This window comes from Zingiber officinale, chromosome 8A (genome assembly GCF_018446385.1).
Source record: "Zingiber officinale cultivar Zhangliang chromosome 8A, Zo_v1.1, whole genome shotgun sequence".
In the NCBI taxonomy this organism is placed as follows: Eukaryota; Viridiplantae; Streptophyta; class Magnoliopsida; order Zingiberales; family Zingiberaceae; genus Zingiber; species Zingiber officinale.
The window spans coordinates 134,152,856-134,169,055 of record NC_056000.1 but is presented as its reverse complement, the minus strand read 5'-3'; the positions used below and the strand labels follow the sequence as shown (position 1 = coordinate 134,169,055).

Below are 16,200 nucleotides of genomic sequence, written 5' to 3'. Positions count from 1 at the left end.
ATTCCGAAAATTTTTCAAAAATTTCAAAAAAATTCTCTCATTAATATTGGCATGTTTTCGGTATTTTACAATATAAGGCTAATTAATTCCTTTGTGCTCGGTCGATCATTCACTCTCGTCTGGTCTTAGACTACTAGGCGTACATGAACACTCTTGCTCAGTTGTCCTTTGTTCGGTCGATCATATATTGAAGGCCGCATAAGGCTAAGTACCTTTATGCTCGGTCGATCCCCCATGCTCGACTGATTTTTGCTTGCCGAGAGTATATGAACACTCTCGCTCGGTCGAACTTCTCTCGGTCGACCATATGTTACACAAGGCTAAGTGTCATTACGCTCGAGTGACCCGTTACACTCGGTCGGGCTTTGCCTGTCGAGTGTATGCTATACCTTCATCCTACTTTTTTTTTACTTATTATATCTTACTTCTCTCGTCCTTTTATCCCCCCCCTTTTCCTTACAACAAAGAATCCACTTATCATAACCCATATCAGCACTTAATTTATAAATTCGTTGTATCCATCTTTGTAAAGATTTATGAATTGATAGTGAATTACCCATCGAAAGCACTCTCCCATGCGGGCCTTGGAGTACGAGTCGATGAAGACTCTGAACCAAGTAAAACTTGGTATGTTAGCATTACTTTTCATTTTCTCTTCCGCTACGTACTTTAGTTCGGTTCCAATTTTCAACGAATGTTATTCACTCCCCTAGCGCTCTTTATGATCCAACATAGAGGACATGGAGAAGAAAAATGTGGAGGCTCGGGCCTTGAACAAGAAACTTAAGGAGAGAAAGATAGCTCTGGCCCAAGAGCAATTGGGTTGATCGACGGAGCAGTAGAAAATCACCGATCAGGAAGCCGAGCTGAAGTTTTTGCAGGCTAAGCTAGAAGCTTCCAAGGCCCAACTGGCTAAATATAAGGAGGAGGAGCCCGCTCAGCTTAAGGACTTCCATACCAAATACCTTCGTTCGTAGGACTTCAATCAACTCTTCTCCGATCGAATTCTGTGGCTATTTGACTTGGGCATAGCGGGCACTGTCCAACTGTTGAAGGACGACGACCGCTTATCTGCAGACATTTCCATCGAATCCATTTGAAAGGACGAGCTCATGGCTTCACTTCCTGAAGAAGTTGTTGCTGATTTAGAGTAGTTTTTTTCCTACTTCCTTGTCATCCTTTTGCCCTCCTTTTGTGTTTTTGTAAAAATTTCATAGTATGAATGAATGTTTTATTCAGCTAGGAGGGTATCTAGCCTTGATCTCTTATGTTTGTTTGAGTCATTTTCCTCCTGCTTGGCTGCATATAGAATTCCCTTCATAAGGTTTTCTGAGTAAGATTCATTACGTCTATGCTCGGACGAATTATCGCGCTCTATTTAACGTTGTTAAATCATGCCATATTTCGAAACTCCTACGCAGCAGCTGAGCGACACATCACTATAGAAGACAAGCATTGGTGATTGGCTCGTTCGGATTGAGTGTCTTCCCCTTCAGACGCTTTCATGCATAGCTCTTTCACTCTCATATGTTACCCCCGGTCAGATTGTGAGTGTCCAATACTTATGTTTTTATGACGTTCAATAGGCTTTCTGGATGTCGTTCGACTGTCGAATTCATAGAGGAGAGTTTATAGTCATCGTTCGACTGTTGATTCGTCGACAGGGATTTATAGTTGCCGCTAGACTGTTGATTCGTGAACATGAGTTTATAGTCACCGCTCGACTTTGCTGACGTAGACTAAGGTTTATAGTCATCGCTCGACTTTTGATTGCGTAGACAAGAGTTTATAGTCACCGTTCAACTTTTAACTTGGCTGAATGACACAAGAATCTGGAACACCTGGGATTTTTATTCATTGTCCTCTTGCATTTACAAGACATACTTTTATACAATTTTATCTGAATTTAACTACGCACCTCTCACTCGACCCTATAGGACTGGAGATGGTTTACACTCCAAGGCCGCTCGAGCTTTCTCCCATCTTCATCTTGCATATTGTAAGCTCCCGACCAGAGTTTCTGAATGACTTTGTAGGGTCCTCCCCACGGGGCTTCTAATTTGGTGACATCGCCAACTGACTTCACGCTTTTCCATACCAAGTCGCCGACATGGAATAATCTCGGGATTATCCTCCAGTTGTAGTTTTGCTTCATGTGCTGCCTATACGCCGTGAGCCAAACGGTGGCCTTATCCTGTACTTCGCCTACCATGTCGAGCTCCATGAGTCTCCGTTCAACGCTTTCATCATCATAGAACTGCACACGGTCAGACTCTACTCCGACTTCCACTGGTACCACTACTTCACCTCCATACACCAGATGGAATGGCATGACGCCTGTCGCCTCTCTTGGTGTGGTGCGATGGATCCATAATACACTAGGGAGTTCATCGACCCAGCTGTCTCCAATATGGTCGAGTCGAGCTCATAACCCTCTGAGGATTTCCCTATTGGTGACTTCCACCTGGCCGTTGTTCTGGGGGTAGGCCACTGAGGTGAAAGCCTGTGCAATGTCATAGCCTTCACACCACTCCTTGAGTTTCCGTCCTGTGAACTATCTTTTGTTGTCCGAGATGAGCTAGCGAGGGATGTCGAACCAACATAAGATATTTTTTCATATAAATTTGATAACTATATTCTCGGTTATCTTGGCTAGCGGCTCAACCTCCACCCCCTTTGAGAAATAATCTACTGCGATGAGTAGAAATCTTCGTTGATCAGTCACCATAGGAAATGGTCCAACGATGTGCATGCCCCACTGGTCGGACGGGCACGACACCGTGGATACTTTTATCTCCTCGGTGGGTCGGTGTGGGATGTTATGATACATCTGACATGACAAGCAAGTAACCATCGTCTAAGAGGCGTCATCTTGCATTGTGGCCCAAAAGTACCCCGCCAACAACATCTTTCGGGTCAGTGATCTGCCGCCCGGATGACTACCGCAGGAGCCTTGATGAACCTCTTGCAAGATGTACTCCATGCCCTCCAATCCGACGCACTTGAGCAGCGACCTTGAGAAAGCTCTTTTATATAACTAGTCGCCAACTAGAGTGAACCGTTCGACCCTCTTTTTCAACAAACAAGCTTCCTCCTGATCGACTGATGTGATGCCCGATCAGAGGAACTCTATCAAGGGCATCCTCCAGTCGCTCGGGAAGTATATTTCACCTGCCTTGTCGATGTGTGCCACTAGTGAGACTCATTCGATCGACTTATCAATGATGATCGGCAATAACAAACTGCTAACTTAGCCAGCTCATTAGCGGCTTGGTTGTCTGACCGAGGGATCTTCTGTATAACGACTTCTTGGAAGCTTGCCTTCATCTTCTCGAAAGCTTCAGCGTATAGCTTCAGTCGGGCGTTACTTATCTCGAACGTGCCTAATAGCTGTTGAGCATTAGTCGGGCGTATATAATCCGAGTGGATAAGGACTCTTATCGCTCCTACATGCCAAGTTGCCTATAAGCCAGCTATCAAGGCCTTATATTCAGCTTCATTATTTGTAGCCCGATAATCCAACTACATGGACAATTGCATCCTGTCCTCCCTCGGCGAAATCAAGAGGATGTTGATCTCGTTGCCTTGCCAAGTGGATGAACCATCTACATATATCTTCCAAGTCACGTCCGGCTCGACGTTCTGGACCTCGGTGACAAAATCAGCTAAGGCCTAGGCCTTAATCGCCGTCCGAGGTTGATATTGTATATCAAACTCGCTCAGCTCGGTAGTTCATTTGATTAGTCGTCTGGATGCTTCTAGGTTAAGGAGAACTCTTCCCAGTACGTTGTTAGTCATCACCATGATCGAATGTGAGAGAAGATATGGACAAAGTCTCCAAATGATGAGTACTAGTGCATACGCTAATTTTTCAAAACTGGTGTAGCGAGATTCTACATCTTTTAATATATGACTTAGAAAATACACCGGCTATTGCTCAGAACCATTCTGTCAAACCAACGCCGAACCAACCACATATTCTGTGGATGACAAATAAATCTAGAGCGGCTCATCGGCGTTGGGTTTTGCTAATACAGGTAGGGAAGTAAAGTACTCCTTAAGCTCTTCCAGCGCCTTGTCGCACTCTGTGTCCCACTGGAATTTCATTGCATGGCGTAGTACCTTGAAGAACGGGTGACTCCGGTCAGACGATTTAGAGATGAATCTTGATAATGTTGTGATTCGTTTGGTTAGTCGTTAGGCCTCCTTCAAGTTGCGAGGCTAGGCATGTCCTGCAATGCCTTCACCTTGCTCGGATTCGCCCCAATCCCTCGTTTGGTGATGATATAGCCCAGGAAGCGGTCAATCCTTGCTCCGAACAGGCACTTTGTTTGGATTCAGCTTGATTCCATATGCCCTCAAAGTTCGGTAGGTTTCTTCAATATTTGCGTTAAGGTAAGTGTCTCGGAAGAATTTTATCAAGATGTCATCAACATATACCTCCATGTTACGACTAATCTGTCATCGAAAACCTTGTTCATCAATCTTTGATAAGCAGCATTGGCGTTCTTTAGTCCGAATGGCATGACATTTAGCAATAAGTCTCGTTGGCCATGATGAAGCTAACCTTCTCTTGATCTTCACGGGTGAGCGGCACTTGGTCGTAACCTTGGTATTCGTCGAACATGTAGATCAGCTCACAACCCGCCGTGGAGTCCACCATTTAGTCTATCCGGGATAGGGGATAGAAATCCTTTGAGTAAGCCTTGTTTAGATCGCGGAAGTCAATGCAGACTCGACACTTGCTGTTTGTCTTGGAGACCAACACGATGTTGGCTAACTAGCTCAGAAATTATTCCTCGCGGATGTGGCCAGCTTCAAGCAACTTTTCTATCTCCGCTCGGATAATCTGATTCTGCTCTAAGCTGAAGTCCATCTTCTTCTGTTTCGCCGGCCGAGCATCCGGCCGGACGTGAAGCTCGTGTTGAGCTACGCTTGGCGAGATGCCTGGGAGCTCGTGTGTCGACTAGGCGAACACATCATTGTTTCGCCTAAGGCAGGCGACCAGCTCTGCCTTCTTCTCGTCTGTCAAGTCGGCAACGATAAATGTAGTGGCTTCCGTCAAAATGGGATGGATCTGAACCTACTCCTTTTCCTCATAGACTAGTGCGGGAGGTTCTTCCATGATGGTGTTCACTTCCAAGCATGGGATCTTCCACGCAACCCTTGCTTCGGATTTGTCCATCTCGACGTAAGCACCGCTGAGCGGCCAACTGGTCACCTTTAACTTCGCCCACCTCATTGTCTACCGAAAACTTGATCTTCTAGTAGAAGATGAATACCACAGCTCGGAACTCATTAAGGGTTGGTCTTCCCAATATGACATTGTAGGCGGATGGCGCATCCACCATAATGAAATTGGTTGTCTTAGTCCTCTAGAGAGGTTCCTCTCCAAGCGATATAGCCAGCCGAGCTTGGTCGATCAGCAATACTTCATTGCCTGTGAACCCGTAGAGCAAGGTCGTCATGGGTTGCATTTCGCTCTAGTCAATTTACAACTGATCGAATGCCTTCTTAAAGATTATATTCACCAAACTACCTATATCAACAAAAGTTTGGTGAATAGTATAGTTAGCTATTACCGCCCGAATGATCAAGGTATCATCGTGAGGGATCTCCACTCCCTCTAAATCTCGAGGGCCGAAGTTGATCTCAGGTCCCTCGGCCTTCTCCTTGCTGCATCCAACAACATGTATCTTTAGTCGCTGAGCATGCGACTTCCTCGCTCAATTGGTATAACCACCAGTCGGCCCACCGACGATCATTTCATTTTCACCCCGAGCGACATTGATTCAGTTCTCCTCTTCTCGAGCTGAGGATCTTGTCCACTCAATATAAGCTCGAACGGGACTTGTGTTATTTCTTCTTTGAGGCTGACGATGGCGCTGTTCGTCCGCCAGTTTGTCTTCTTCTCTTTGCCCGTTTGACCGCCGTCGATGTCATCGCTTGGGAGTCGATGAGAGACGACAGTATCCTAGAGGAGCCAATTGACTGGAAATCGGCTTCAAGTCATAACAGTCTCGAGTGTTATGCGTCATCGATTGATGGAATGAGCAAAACAATGGCTTCCAAGTCTTGCCTTTCGCGGCTTTGGGTCGACTTGCTGCTACACGCTGCACTGCATGTATCCTTGGCTCTTGGTGTGGCTGCACTACTCCCGATCGGGGGCCCTTTGGTGGTTAATTATTGGTGGCCAGCCACTGTTCCGGGGGAGCAGCATGCTCGGCAAGCGCTTCCTTCCTCCGCGCCGCTTGGGCTTCCTCCACGTTTATATATTCGGTGGTCCGTCTGAGTAGGCGGTCGAAGTCTTTTAGTGCCTCTGGATGACGAAGCGGAAGAATTCCTCTTAGGTGAGCCCCTAAGCAAAGACATTTACCAATATCTCCGAGGAGACCGATGGAATATCCATGGCCACCTTGTTGAACCGCTTGATGTAGACCCTAAGTGCCTCATTGGGCCCTTGCTTCACTGCGAACTGACTAACACTTGTTTTCTGGTAGTGACGACTACTAGTGAAATGGTGTAAAAATGTCACTCGAAAATCTTTGAAGCTGTGAATTGATCCAATCAGAAATCGTCTAAACCAGCGTTGCACCGATCCTGAAAGGGTGGTGAGAAAGACCTGACACTTCACTCCGTCAGTATACTGATGGAGTGTGGCCGCGTTATCAAACTTGGCCAGGTGGTCGTCTAGATAAGTCGTTCCATTGTATTCCTCGATCATCAGTGGGGTGTAATGTCGAGGTAGGGGGTCGTCTAAGATCCCCTGAGAGAAATATCAGTTGATTCGCTCAGGCAAATCATCATTTCTTAGTGCTTTCCCTTTCTGTGCATCCCGAATGGGCGCGTCGTCCGATGAGGATCCTGGTTCCCTATCCGCTCGACATTGCTCCTCTAATGGAGTCTAGAACAACGTGCCATGAAAGGGGATCGACACATTGCACACCCCCATAAGTGCCAGTCAACTTCTTATTCTGCTCCTGAATGGATACATGTTCCACTCGATCTATATATCCGGCCTTTTGCCCTGCTACTGATGTCGCGGGCTCATGTACCTAGCGCTCAGCCAGTGCTTGCTGCTGTTGTTGCTCCACCATTTTTGTTACTCCACCATTTTTGTTACTCGGGCTTGTATTAGTATATCTAATTCCTCCTTTGTCAACATTACCATTGTAAGTCATCTAACATCCTCCATCCCCACGTCTCAGATGCAGGCTACGTTCCCACAGATGGAGCCAATATGATCATGTCCAAAAATCGTGAAAAAGGATGGCTGGGGATGTGACTATTGGGTTGACTGCATGTAGACCTCGCTCTGTTTTGTAACACAAGAAACGTCAATGCCAGGCCAAGGAAGGGGTCCCCGGTGTTGGCCCTCCGACGCTCAAGTCAGTCACCAGAAAAATGGAAGAAAGCGGAGCAACAGTAAGCACAGACATAAATAGTGAATAACGTGTATCTCCGTCAGTGCATGGACCCCTCCCTTTATATAGCACCCCAGCGAGTGACGTGTATGCGCCTCCAGGCATGGGCACACTTCCCTAACCATCCTATGAAAGGACATGTCAGGAAAGTCTTTCTGACACCATACCTTAATAGGGCATGCAAATCCTTGATGAGACAGTAGAAACATCCGTCATATGATCCACATGTTGACCATGCCTTGTTGTCAGTAGCATTATCTCCCAAAGGGATACCCAGAGATATAAGAAGGGTCCCATTGTTTGATCGAGCGGGGGAGCCGCTCGGCCGGGGATCCTTGCCCGGTAGTAACATGGTTAGGTAGATTGTTTCTGCCCGACCGAACGAGCGCTCCGGTAGTCTTAACCTTCCTCCGCTCCGTGATGAGCATATGATGTTCTTGCCATAGTGCTCTTGGTTGTACGAGGTTCTGCTTGGACTAGCCATTTACCGATTGGACACTTCATGCACATCAACAATTGAGTAGACCTCCGCTTGGCCCACATTTGGTGAGCCCGTTGGTTCTCTAGGATTGACCACCTTGACTTTGACCTCCACGTTGGCTGCTATTTCCCCCTTGACCCACACTTGGTAGGCCCCCTTTTATCACCACATACCTACATTCAATATCTACTCTCGCATATACAAATTAAATAGGAACTAGGGTATGAAGTAGTCCAACATCCGATTTTTAGGCTCACATTGATGGGTTTGCCCTGAGGTGCCAAGTCACCAGTGCCAATGGAAAGATCGCAATAGGCAAGCCCGAACCTCGCATAGTTCAAGTCACAAAGGGGTTCGTCCACAATGGCTTAGTACTCTATCCTCGTTGCGTTAACATCGGTGGCAAAAGATGTCGCAAGAAAGACACATTCCTGCTCCAACCAGCCTTCTACCAGCGGAAGGAACTGATTCCAAGTATGAGGTGCAAGAAGAGAGGAAGGAGGTGGAGACAACCTCTTCGCAAGAATCGTCGATGGGGAGAGTAGATGACGTAGGGAAGGAGAGAGAAGCTCTCCTAGAGAAGAAAGGTGTGACTTTGTGGCGTATGCAAGGGACGACAAGGAAGCGAGCAGCGAAAGGCGCAAGAGATAGTGTGGCGATGGACATGGCTGCTCTGCCCCGCTTCCTTGGCTTTGAAGCTTGAGGAATAAGTCAACAGATAAATATTTTAAAGGTTATTTATTTATTATACCGTACCAAAATTTTTAGTATCAATATAGGATTTATACCGAAATTTTTTGATACACCATATCAATACTAAAATTTTTCTATAAACGGTATGGAATTAAAACTATATTAGAATTACCAAAATTCCGGTATGATATCGGTATGAAATTTTTTTATACCAATTTTTTAGGTACGATAACAGTATACGACCCCCCTAGAGTGGCCTTTCCCCTAGTTCGCGTGGTTAAATCCAAAAGCATAACTGCTCTTGACACGGCTGCTCAATTGTCCCATTAATTTGATGACTGCGAGCGTATGGTGCCTTATATAAGAATTGAACCTTGGATACGCGGGCTATCCATTGTGCCTCTTATTGTGCTAGGTGATTATGGGGTAATTAACGAAAGCCACGTGGCTAAAAACGTCAACCGTCTTAGCGGGGTGGCAGACACTAGTCAAGGAAGTTGTGCACTAGCGGCCGACTCTCGATTGCCAGCTCTCAACTCTCGACTACCGACTCCTAGCTATCAGCTCTCGACTCTTGACTTCCGACTCTCGGCTATCGACTACTAGTTACCAACTCCCGATTGCCAACTCCTGACTCTCAACTCAGTTTTCGGGTTCCCTCTGGCTAAATTGAAAATGACCCCAACTGTTAAGAATAAAAGTGACAAATCGTTATTTATTGAAGACGTGGGCAATAGAACCGTTATCACGATAAAAATAGAAAACATAACTATTTACTTCAGAATAAATGAGATGTAATGATCATTTATTTCCATGAACAGAATAAATGGGCTGTAATGACCATTTATTTCCTAGAACATAAAAACGATCACAAGAAAGGAGAAAAATGTATATATTATGCTCAACATTTATCCGATCGAAACTAAACCTCTCGATCCATTCTCCTCCACCAAATCCCTGATTCTCTCTACATTTAATCTGATACTGAAACACTGAAAAAACTAAAATTTTCTGTACAAGATAGAGACCAACCCTCAAGATCTCATTATTAATCAATTAAGTAACAGTACAAAGCAATGAATCAAGACTAATGATATCATCTCGTTCAATTAATCTGCAATTAAATAATGAGATTCTTCAGGAATTTAGCAGCAAAGCTCATCTGCTCACTCATGAATCTTTAGGGGCTAAAAGAAGTTTTATATATTATATATCTTTGGACTTTTATGTGCAGATGATAATAAGAACAAAGTGGAATAAATTGAAGCTTTTGGAAGCACTACTCCTTGGTTTGTTTCTTGTGGGTTGGGTCCTCTTTGCTGCAGGCTGTGCATAATTAATTGCCTGTCTCAAGTTATATCTTTTGTTTCTGTATCTTAACCATTTTATTTATTTTTATTTTCGTTTTAGATTATTAAATACCCTATTACAGTGGATGCAGAATCTATAATCAACTTGTCTGTAACATCAACAACTCAGAAGATGCACAACATCTCGTTTTCATTCAAAAAGAGAGCCATCTTACAGGGAACATGGGGGAAGATAATATTACTTCCTCTTGAGAACCAAGAGAAAAAAATTGAAAAATACAGCAAGCATCAAAGTCTGCAATTTCTCTTCTTTTTTCCCATTTGAATCTGTTGATGCTGCTGGAAAATATAGAAACAACCGTTTGGTTTGCCCTGTAGCATTTGAATTCTCCTCACAAAGTTGCAGCTGCTACTCTCATGGTTCCTGTGCTGCTGACGGCACATCCATGTTCATGTGCTGCTGGCGGCATTCCAGGCTGCAAAAGGCAATCTCACCCCTGCAAAAATGAAGAAAATCTCGTCTGTTAATCATAAACCCATAGAGATTTGTGTGGTAGAACATAGAAGATCTCATTTGGACTGGAGAAAATTCGTTGGTATGTGTTGTTTATAATAGATTCATAGTTCTAAGCTAGCAAAATTGCAGTTTTAATAAAGAAGAATCTCGTTCATACCATCTGAGTTGGTAAGTACAGACGCTGATGAGATTTGAAAAGTACAGGAACATGATTTAACTTGAGTTCACATCAAAGTTTCAAAGTGATAAACCAAATTTGGAAGGTGAAACAATTTGCGAGCACTATTATTACGGCAATTTCCTCAAAGCAAGAACTCGGAGGAGTTTTCGATACAGATTGATAGGGGCAAGCCGAAGTGATGTGCAAGTAACTGGGAGGTCACGAGAAGCCCTAAAGAAACAATCTTTGATCCAGAAATTAAAGAATGAACCAAAAAGACGCAACGCTTTTGGGGGCGAAGGTGGAAGAAGAGGAAGTACCTGTACATGAACGCATCGCGTCCGGGTCCGAGGCGTCTATGGCAGAGCCCGCAGGCCCTCAAGAAGGACGCCGTCCCGAGGTGGTCCCCGGACAGCTCCTCGGGGTTCCTCCTCTGCACGCCGCCGCGGGGCGAAAGCATGGGTGCCACCAACCTAGCCGAGCACCAGTCCGCCACGCCGCCAGCGGCCGACCTCCGAGCAATCTCCACCGCGACCCACCGCGGATCGAGAGCCTGGCCCGCGATCGATTCGTCCTGATCCAGCGCCTGGTGGGTCTCGACGTCGAAGAGGATGCCGCCGTCTGGGAACTCCATCGAGCTGGTCTTCGGCTCTATCGGAGGCCTCGGCCGCTTCCCCAGCAACATCGTCGTATCTGGAAACCTAGAAAGTGAACCGAGAAGGCAGCAAAGACGCCGGATACCAGAGAGAGCGAGAGAGAGGCGATGGGAAGTTTGGAAACCATGGCAGAGCAAAGGGGAGTTTAAAAAGCACTGGTAAATAGATCTCGACCGTTCGATTTTAATCCCTTCTTGCAAGTTTGTAATCCACTTTTATTTATTTATTATTTGGCCTTTTTTTTTTTTGGAATTCTCATTAATTCACATATAAATTTGTTTAATTATAAATACTTATAGATGTAAAAAATAAAAAATTTACATTTTAAATACTATTTGGACTCAATGATTTCCCAACTTCCTAATTAATTTTTTTTAAGGGTAGACTACTTACTATCAGTTGATCTTATGAACAATATATTATAAAAAATTTAAAATAAATATAATCACTTTTATTATAATTCATAAATGATGCTAATTCATTGTACTCTAGATAAATGTTTTAAAAAAATTAACTGAATTCCTCTGGTTTTCCTTTCCTTTTGAACTTGAGTAAAATGCTTCACGATATAATATCATCACATTATGTCGACATTATAATTATTTTGTTATGGTCCACAACATTATAATTATTTGGGATTGTCGAGGGCCAATGCAATGCATCGACAAGGAAATTAATGGGTGGAATTTTATATTAGTATAATCTTTCCATATATTATTATTTTTCTTTTATTATATATTTTTTTGGTTTTTTATGAAATTAATAATTGATTGGTGGTTGATTGATATATTGCAACTTATTTATTATTTTCTAATATTTTATTCCACATTATTTGATCTAACTTTTGAAATGGTTGTTTATCCAAAGAATTAACTCCAAATATTTGCATTATGAAAGAAAATTCTTCCTTAACAAACAAATTAAGGGGCATTAAATTGAACCCTTGAAAGGATATCTCAACATCAAGTTCTCATTAAAAAATTAATTAATTTTTTTATATCAAATATTAAATTGATAAGAATAGATATTAGACTTAATCTTAGTTAAAAGTTTAAGGAAAATATATTTTCTAATGTCGTTGATCAAAATATTTATAAAAAAGTTTTCGTTCATGAAATTGTCAATTCTATGATATTAGATTAAAGAAAATTATGATAGTATATAAATTATTTTTAGTGTGAAAAAAATATTAATCTAATTTAATTTTAAATTTCATTAAAATTAACTATTAAGGGTATTCTTAATTAAATAGTAAGATAATAGGAATACCCACTCTTAAATCTCTTAAACTCCCTTAAACTCTTTATATTTTTTATGTGGTTATAATTAAACTAAAATATGCAAGAAGAGACGAAAATGAGATTAAGAAAAAATAACAACGTGGAAATGAAAAAGAAATTTAGAATTATGAGAAACTAAATTGATTTCCAAAAAAACCTTCAATTGTTTTGCGTGCCAAACGTTGCATTTTATTTGTCCTGTTTCTCTATAATTGCGTGGGGACGATTTAAGGAGGCGACACGTGGAGGAAGGTGTATGGACCTCTCTTAATTATTCGTGACTGGTGAGGATTGGAGCCTAGCGAAAGAGAGAGAGAGAGGGGACAAACACAGTGAGAAGATTGGAGTCAAGCCTGTCAAGAAGGATATATAAATTAATGGCAACTCCTAAAGGGCGAAGGTGTACCTAATTTTTGATTTTGTTTAAAAAAATATATTTATTTTTTATATTATTCTTTTCATCGCTGTATTGCATTCCAAGAATAATATGACAAAATAATATCATTACCGGATTATCTTATTGAATTTTAAAAAATAATATCATCGTGGTATTACATTGTCGTGTTAGATTTCAAATAATAATACTATTGTAATTGATACGATGGATGAATGATGAGGAGCATCTGGTAGGATCCAATGATTAATAGATCGAGGTAGATATTAATCAAAATTTAAGATAGGTCAAATTTGAGTAACTTACGCGATGAAATCCCCTGATGTTGATCGACTAAGGTCAATTAGACATCCCGTGGGACATCACTCCCTGCTTAGTTATTTACGGGGCTCCATTCTCAATCACATCTCGATCGACTAATACTTATCAGACATACTCTCATGGGTCCAACTCCTCACTCAGATATTATCGAAGCTTAGCTCCCTGCTCAACTATTCACGAGGCTCTGCTCCTCATCCTATGTAGATTGGATATCTCTGACTGGAGGACCCAGTTCTCCATCGGGGTGATATCATGGCTCAGTCACCCCTCATGAGAGACTGGGCCCTCTATTCTCAACCCATTTTCTTGTAGATGAGTCAAATGATTAATAGCCAGTAGGCCTTTCGGCCCATGAGCTCATTTCACCATTAATACGACACATGGGTTTGTCAGGGTCAGAGAGACTGTATCTTTGCACTGATACGACATACTCCTCTCATACCTATGATTATACTACTAGATACGATGGAAGCATGGCAATTAGACAGGCTATCTAGCAATGATGTGATGCACCATTAACTACAAAGATCATAGAGACATTATAAAAGAGGTCCCTCTACACTGGTGCAGATCATACGCGAGTCTACAAACTTACTTCTCCTTCCACTGTTCTTCCTCCCTATGATATTGACTTGATCATTAGAGTAGCCACACTAGAGACTCCCCTCGCCTACTTACTGACCATCCTCTTCCTCCTCTTCCTTCTACTTGTGTTTACAGGCATTCTCGATCTGAAGTCTTTTTCCAGTCAACCTCCAAACTAGATCACCGGTAGTCCACCTTTTGCTACTTCAGGGCAAATCCAGGATTTTAGATTTGAGAAGGTCGTATATTAAATGACGAAGCTGAATATTAAAGGAAAAAAAAAATTAAAATTCAATCCAACAAGGATTCAAACTTGAGAAGTATGTTTGAAGAAAATATAATCTTACCATTAGACCAACCATCCACAAGTAAATTTAGTGGGGCCAAATAATATATATATTAAAATATATATATATATATATATATATATATATATATATATATATATATATATATATAATATTATTTTAAACGGGGGGGGGGGGGGGTTGTGGCCCCCTTGGGCCCTAACGTAAATCCGCCCCTACTTCCAGACAGTATTACATTTAGCGTCGTTTGTGGAAACTTCTCTGTTGATTTGGAACATGAAGATAGACGACACCAGAAAGTTTACAATCGTCACCTTATCACAAGAAGACTTAGATTTACTAATAGTGGTCAAAGCACAAGCACTGACACAAAAGCAACAAGCAAAGAAGCCACCCCTCTCAAAAGTGCATGTAGCATCGTCCGAGGGACCATAGGCTACTGATAGAAGGTCCAAGCCAAGGCAACAGGTTGAGTTCCACAAGGTCTTGCTTTCTAATGGCCACAAAAAATTCCACTAAAGTCGAGCGGTCCCAAGCGTCCTCTGTTAGAGATTCGTCTCCCAGTAATCCTAAGCGGAGAAAGGCTTCTGCTACTAGTGATTCACCCGAACGGTCGAGCGTTCTCTTCTCCCAAGAGATCCTTAAAGATAAACTGTTCAAGCATTTCCAACCCTTGTCGGTTAGAGAATATAGAGGCTCCACCTATCCCGAAGATCATCTCTGCCAATTCAAAAACACCACTCTATTACACCAATACACGAATGATGTCAAGTGCCGAGAGATTTTAACAACCGTATCTGGCTCGACACAGAGATGGTTCGATCAGTTCTTTGCTAGTTCCATCACATGCTTCAAAGATTTCAAAAAGGCATTCTTGCACCATTTTGCCAGCAGTTGAAGGTACTGTTGGGACCTTGATGTCCGCTAGAGGGAGGGAGGGGGGGGGGGGGTGAATAGCGTCTCACCCAAAACGTCGATTTCTACAATGATTAGAGTTTGGTTAGTCCTAGGAAAATGTACCGGTTCCATTGTACAAAAATTTTTTGTACAAGTGTCGAACATTTCCTTAAATAACCTATTGTGTTCTTTAGAAGTTAAATTAGGAATCACAGAAGGAACTTAACATCATTGATTCCAAATTTAACTTATCTGTTCTTAATGGTTTAGATTTGAATCGCAAGCAGAACTTAACACTATTGATTCAAATCTACCTAAGTTATTAATTCCATAAATATTAATTTCCAAAATTGGCTTCCAGGACTACATGGCGAGGCACATGGCGTTCTTGGATATGGGAGCAACCACCACCGCCTAGGCAAAGCCTTTTAAGGAAAGCTAATATTTATTTCCTTAAATAACTCTAGGTTAACCAAAAAGAACAATCGAATCACAAATTCGAAAAAGAAAAAAACACAAACTCGAAAAATAAATTCGAAAGACTAGATCTAATTGCCTCTTGTATTTAGAATTCTTACAAAGAAAATAACTAGTATGATGCGGAAGAAAACTACTAGTTATACCTTCTCTTTGTAAGCTAATGACTTCGAGATCTTCTGCCGTATTCCTCGTCTCGCCTTGGATGTCGTGTGGGCGACGATCCTCTAAGATGAACACCACCTAAAAGAGCTTCTCCTCCTTGTAATATTTGGCCACCACCACCACAATAGAAAAGAGAGCAAAGGGAGAAGAGAGGGGCCAACCACCAAGAGAGTCTCCAAGCCAAAGAATAAGAGTTGTCTCTCATGAAGCCCCCTCACCCCTTCTTTTATATTACTTGCCCAAGGCAAATAAGGAAAACTTTTACAAAAAATAAAATCATGCAAGAGTTTTTCCTTTTCCCTTTTAATTTTTCCTTTTCTTTCCTCTTAATTGAATCAATCACCAAATCAATAGCTGTGATCAATCCTATTTGGTTTAGGATTGGGTTTGGCCGGCCCCTTGCTTGGGCACCAAGCAAGGTGGCCGACCACCATATTTAGGAAAGAAAAAATAATTTTTTTATAAAATTTTACAAGAAGAAAAATCTCTTATAAAATTTTACAAGCTCTCTTTCCTAGAGTTAAAAAAAGGA

At 42.3% G+C, this 16,200-nt stretch overlaps 1 protein-coding gene across 1 annotated transcript; it reads right to left on the bottom strand.

The window, feature by feature from the left end:
* Positions 1-10,081: 10,081 nt before the first annotated feature.
* On the bottom strand, positions 10,082-11,370 carry LOC122010333 (FCS-Like Zinc finger 5-like). Its single transcript, XM_042566824.1, has 2 exons — positions 10,906-11,370; positions 10,082-10,405 (listed from the first exon to the last, which is right to left on the bottom strand). Exons 1-2 carry the CDS (start codon positions 11,268-11,270, stop codon positions 10,324-10,326), a joined length of 447 nt encoding a protein of 148 aa, XP_042422758.1. The 5' UTR covers positions 11,271-11,370; the 3' UTR covers positions 10,082-10,323.
* Between the last annotated feature and the right edge of the window lie 4,830 nt (positions 11,371-16,200).

Excerpts from the sequence above, each read along its gene's own strand:
- LOC122010333 (XM_042566824.1), bottom strand. The coding sequence starts at position 11,270 with ATGTTGCTGGGGAAGCGGCCGAGGCCTCCGATAGAGCCGAAGACCAGC. Across the intron at positions 10,406-10,905 it reads CGCGATGCGTTCATGTACAG|GGGTGAGATTGCCTTTTGCA; the intron begins GTACTTCCTCTT and ends TCATTTTTGCAG.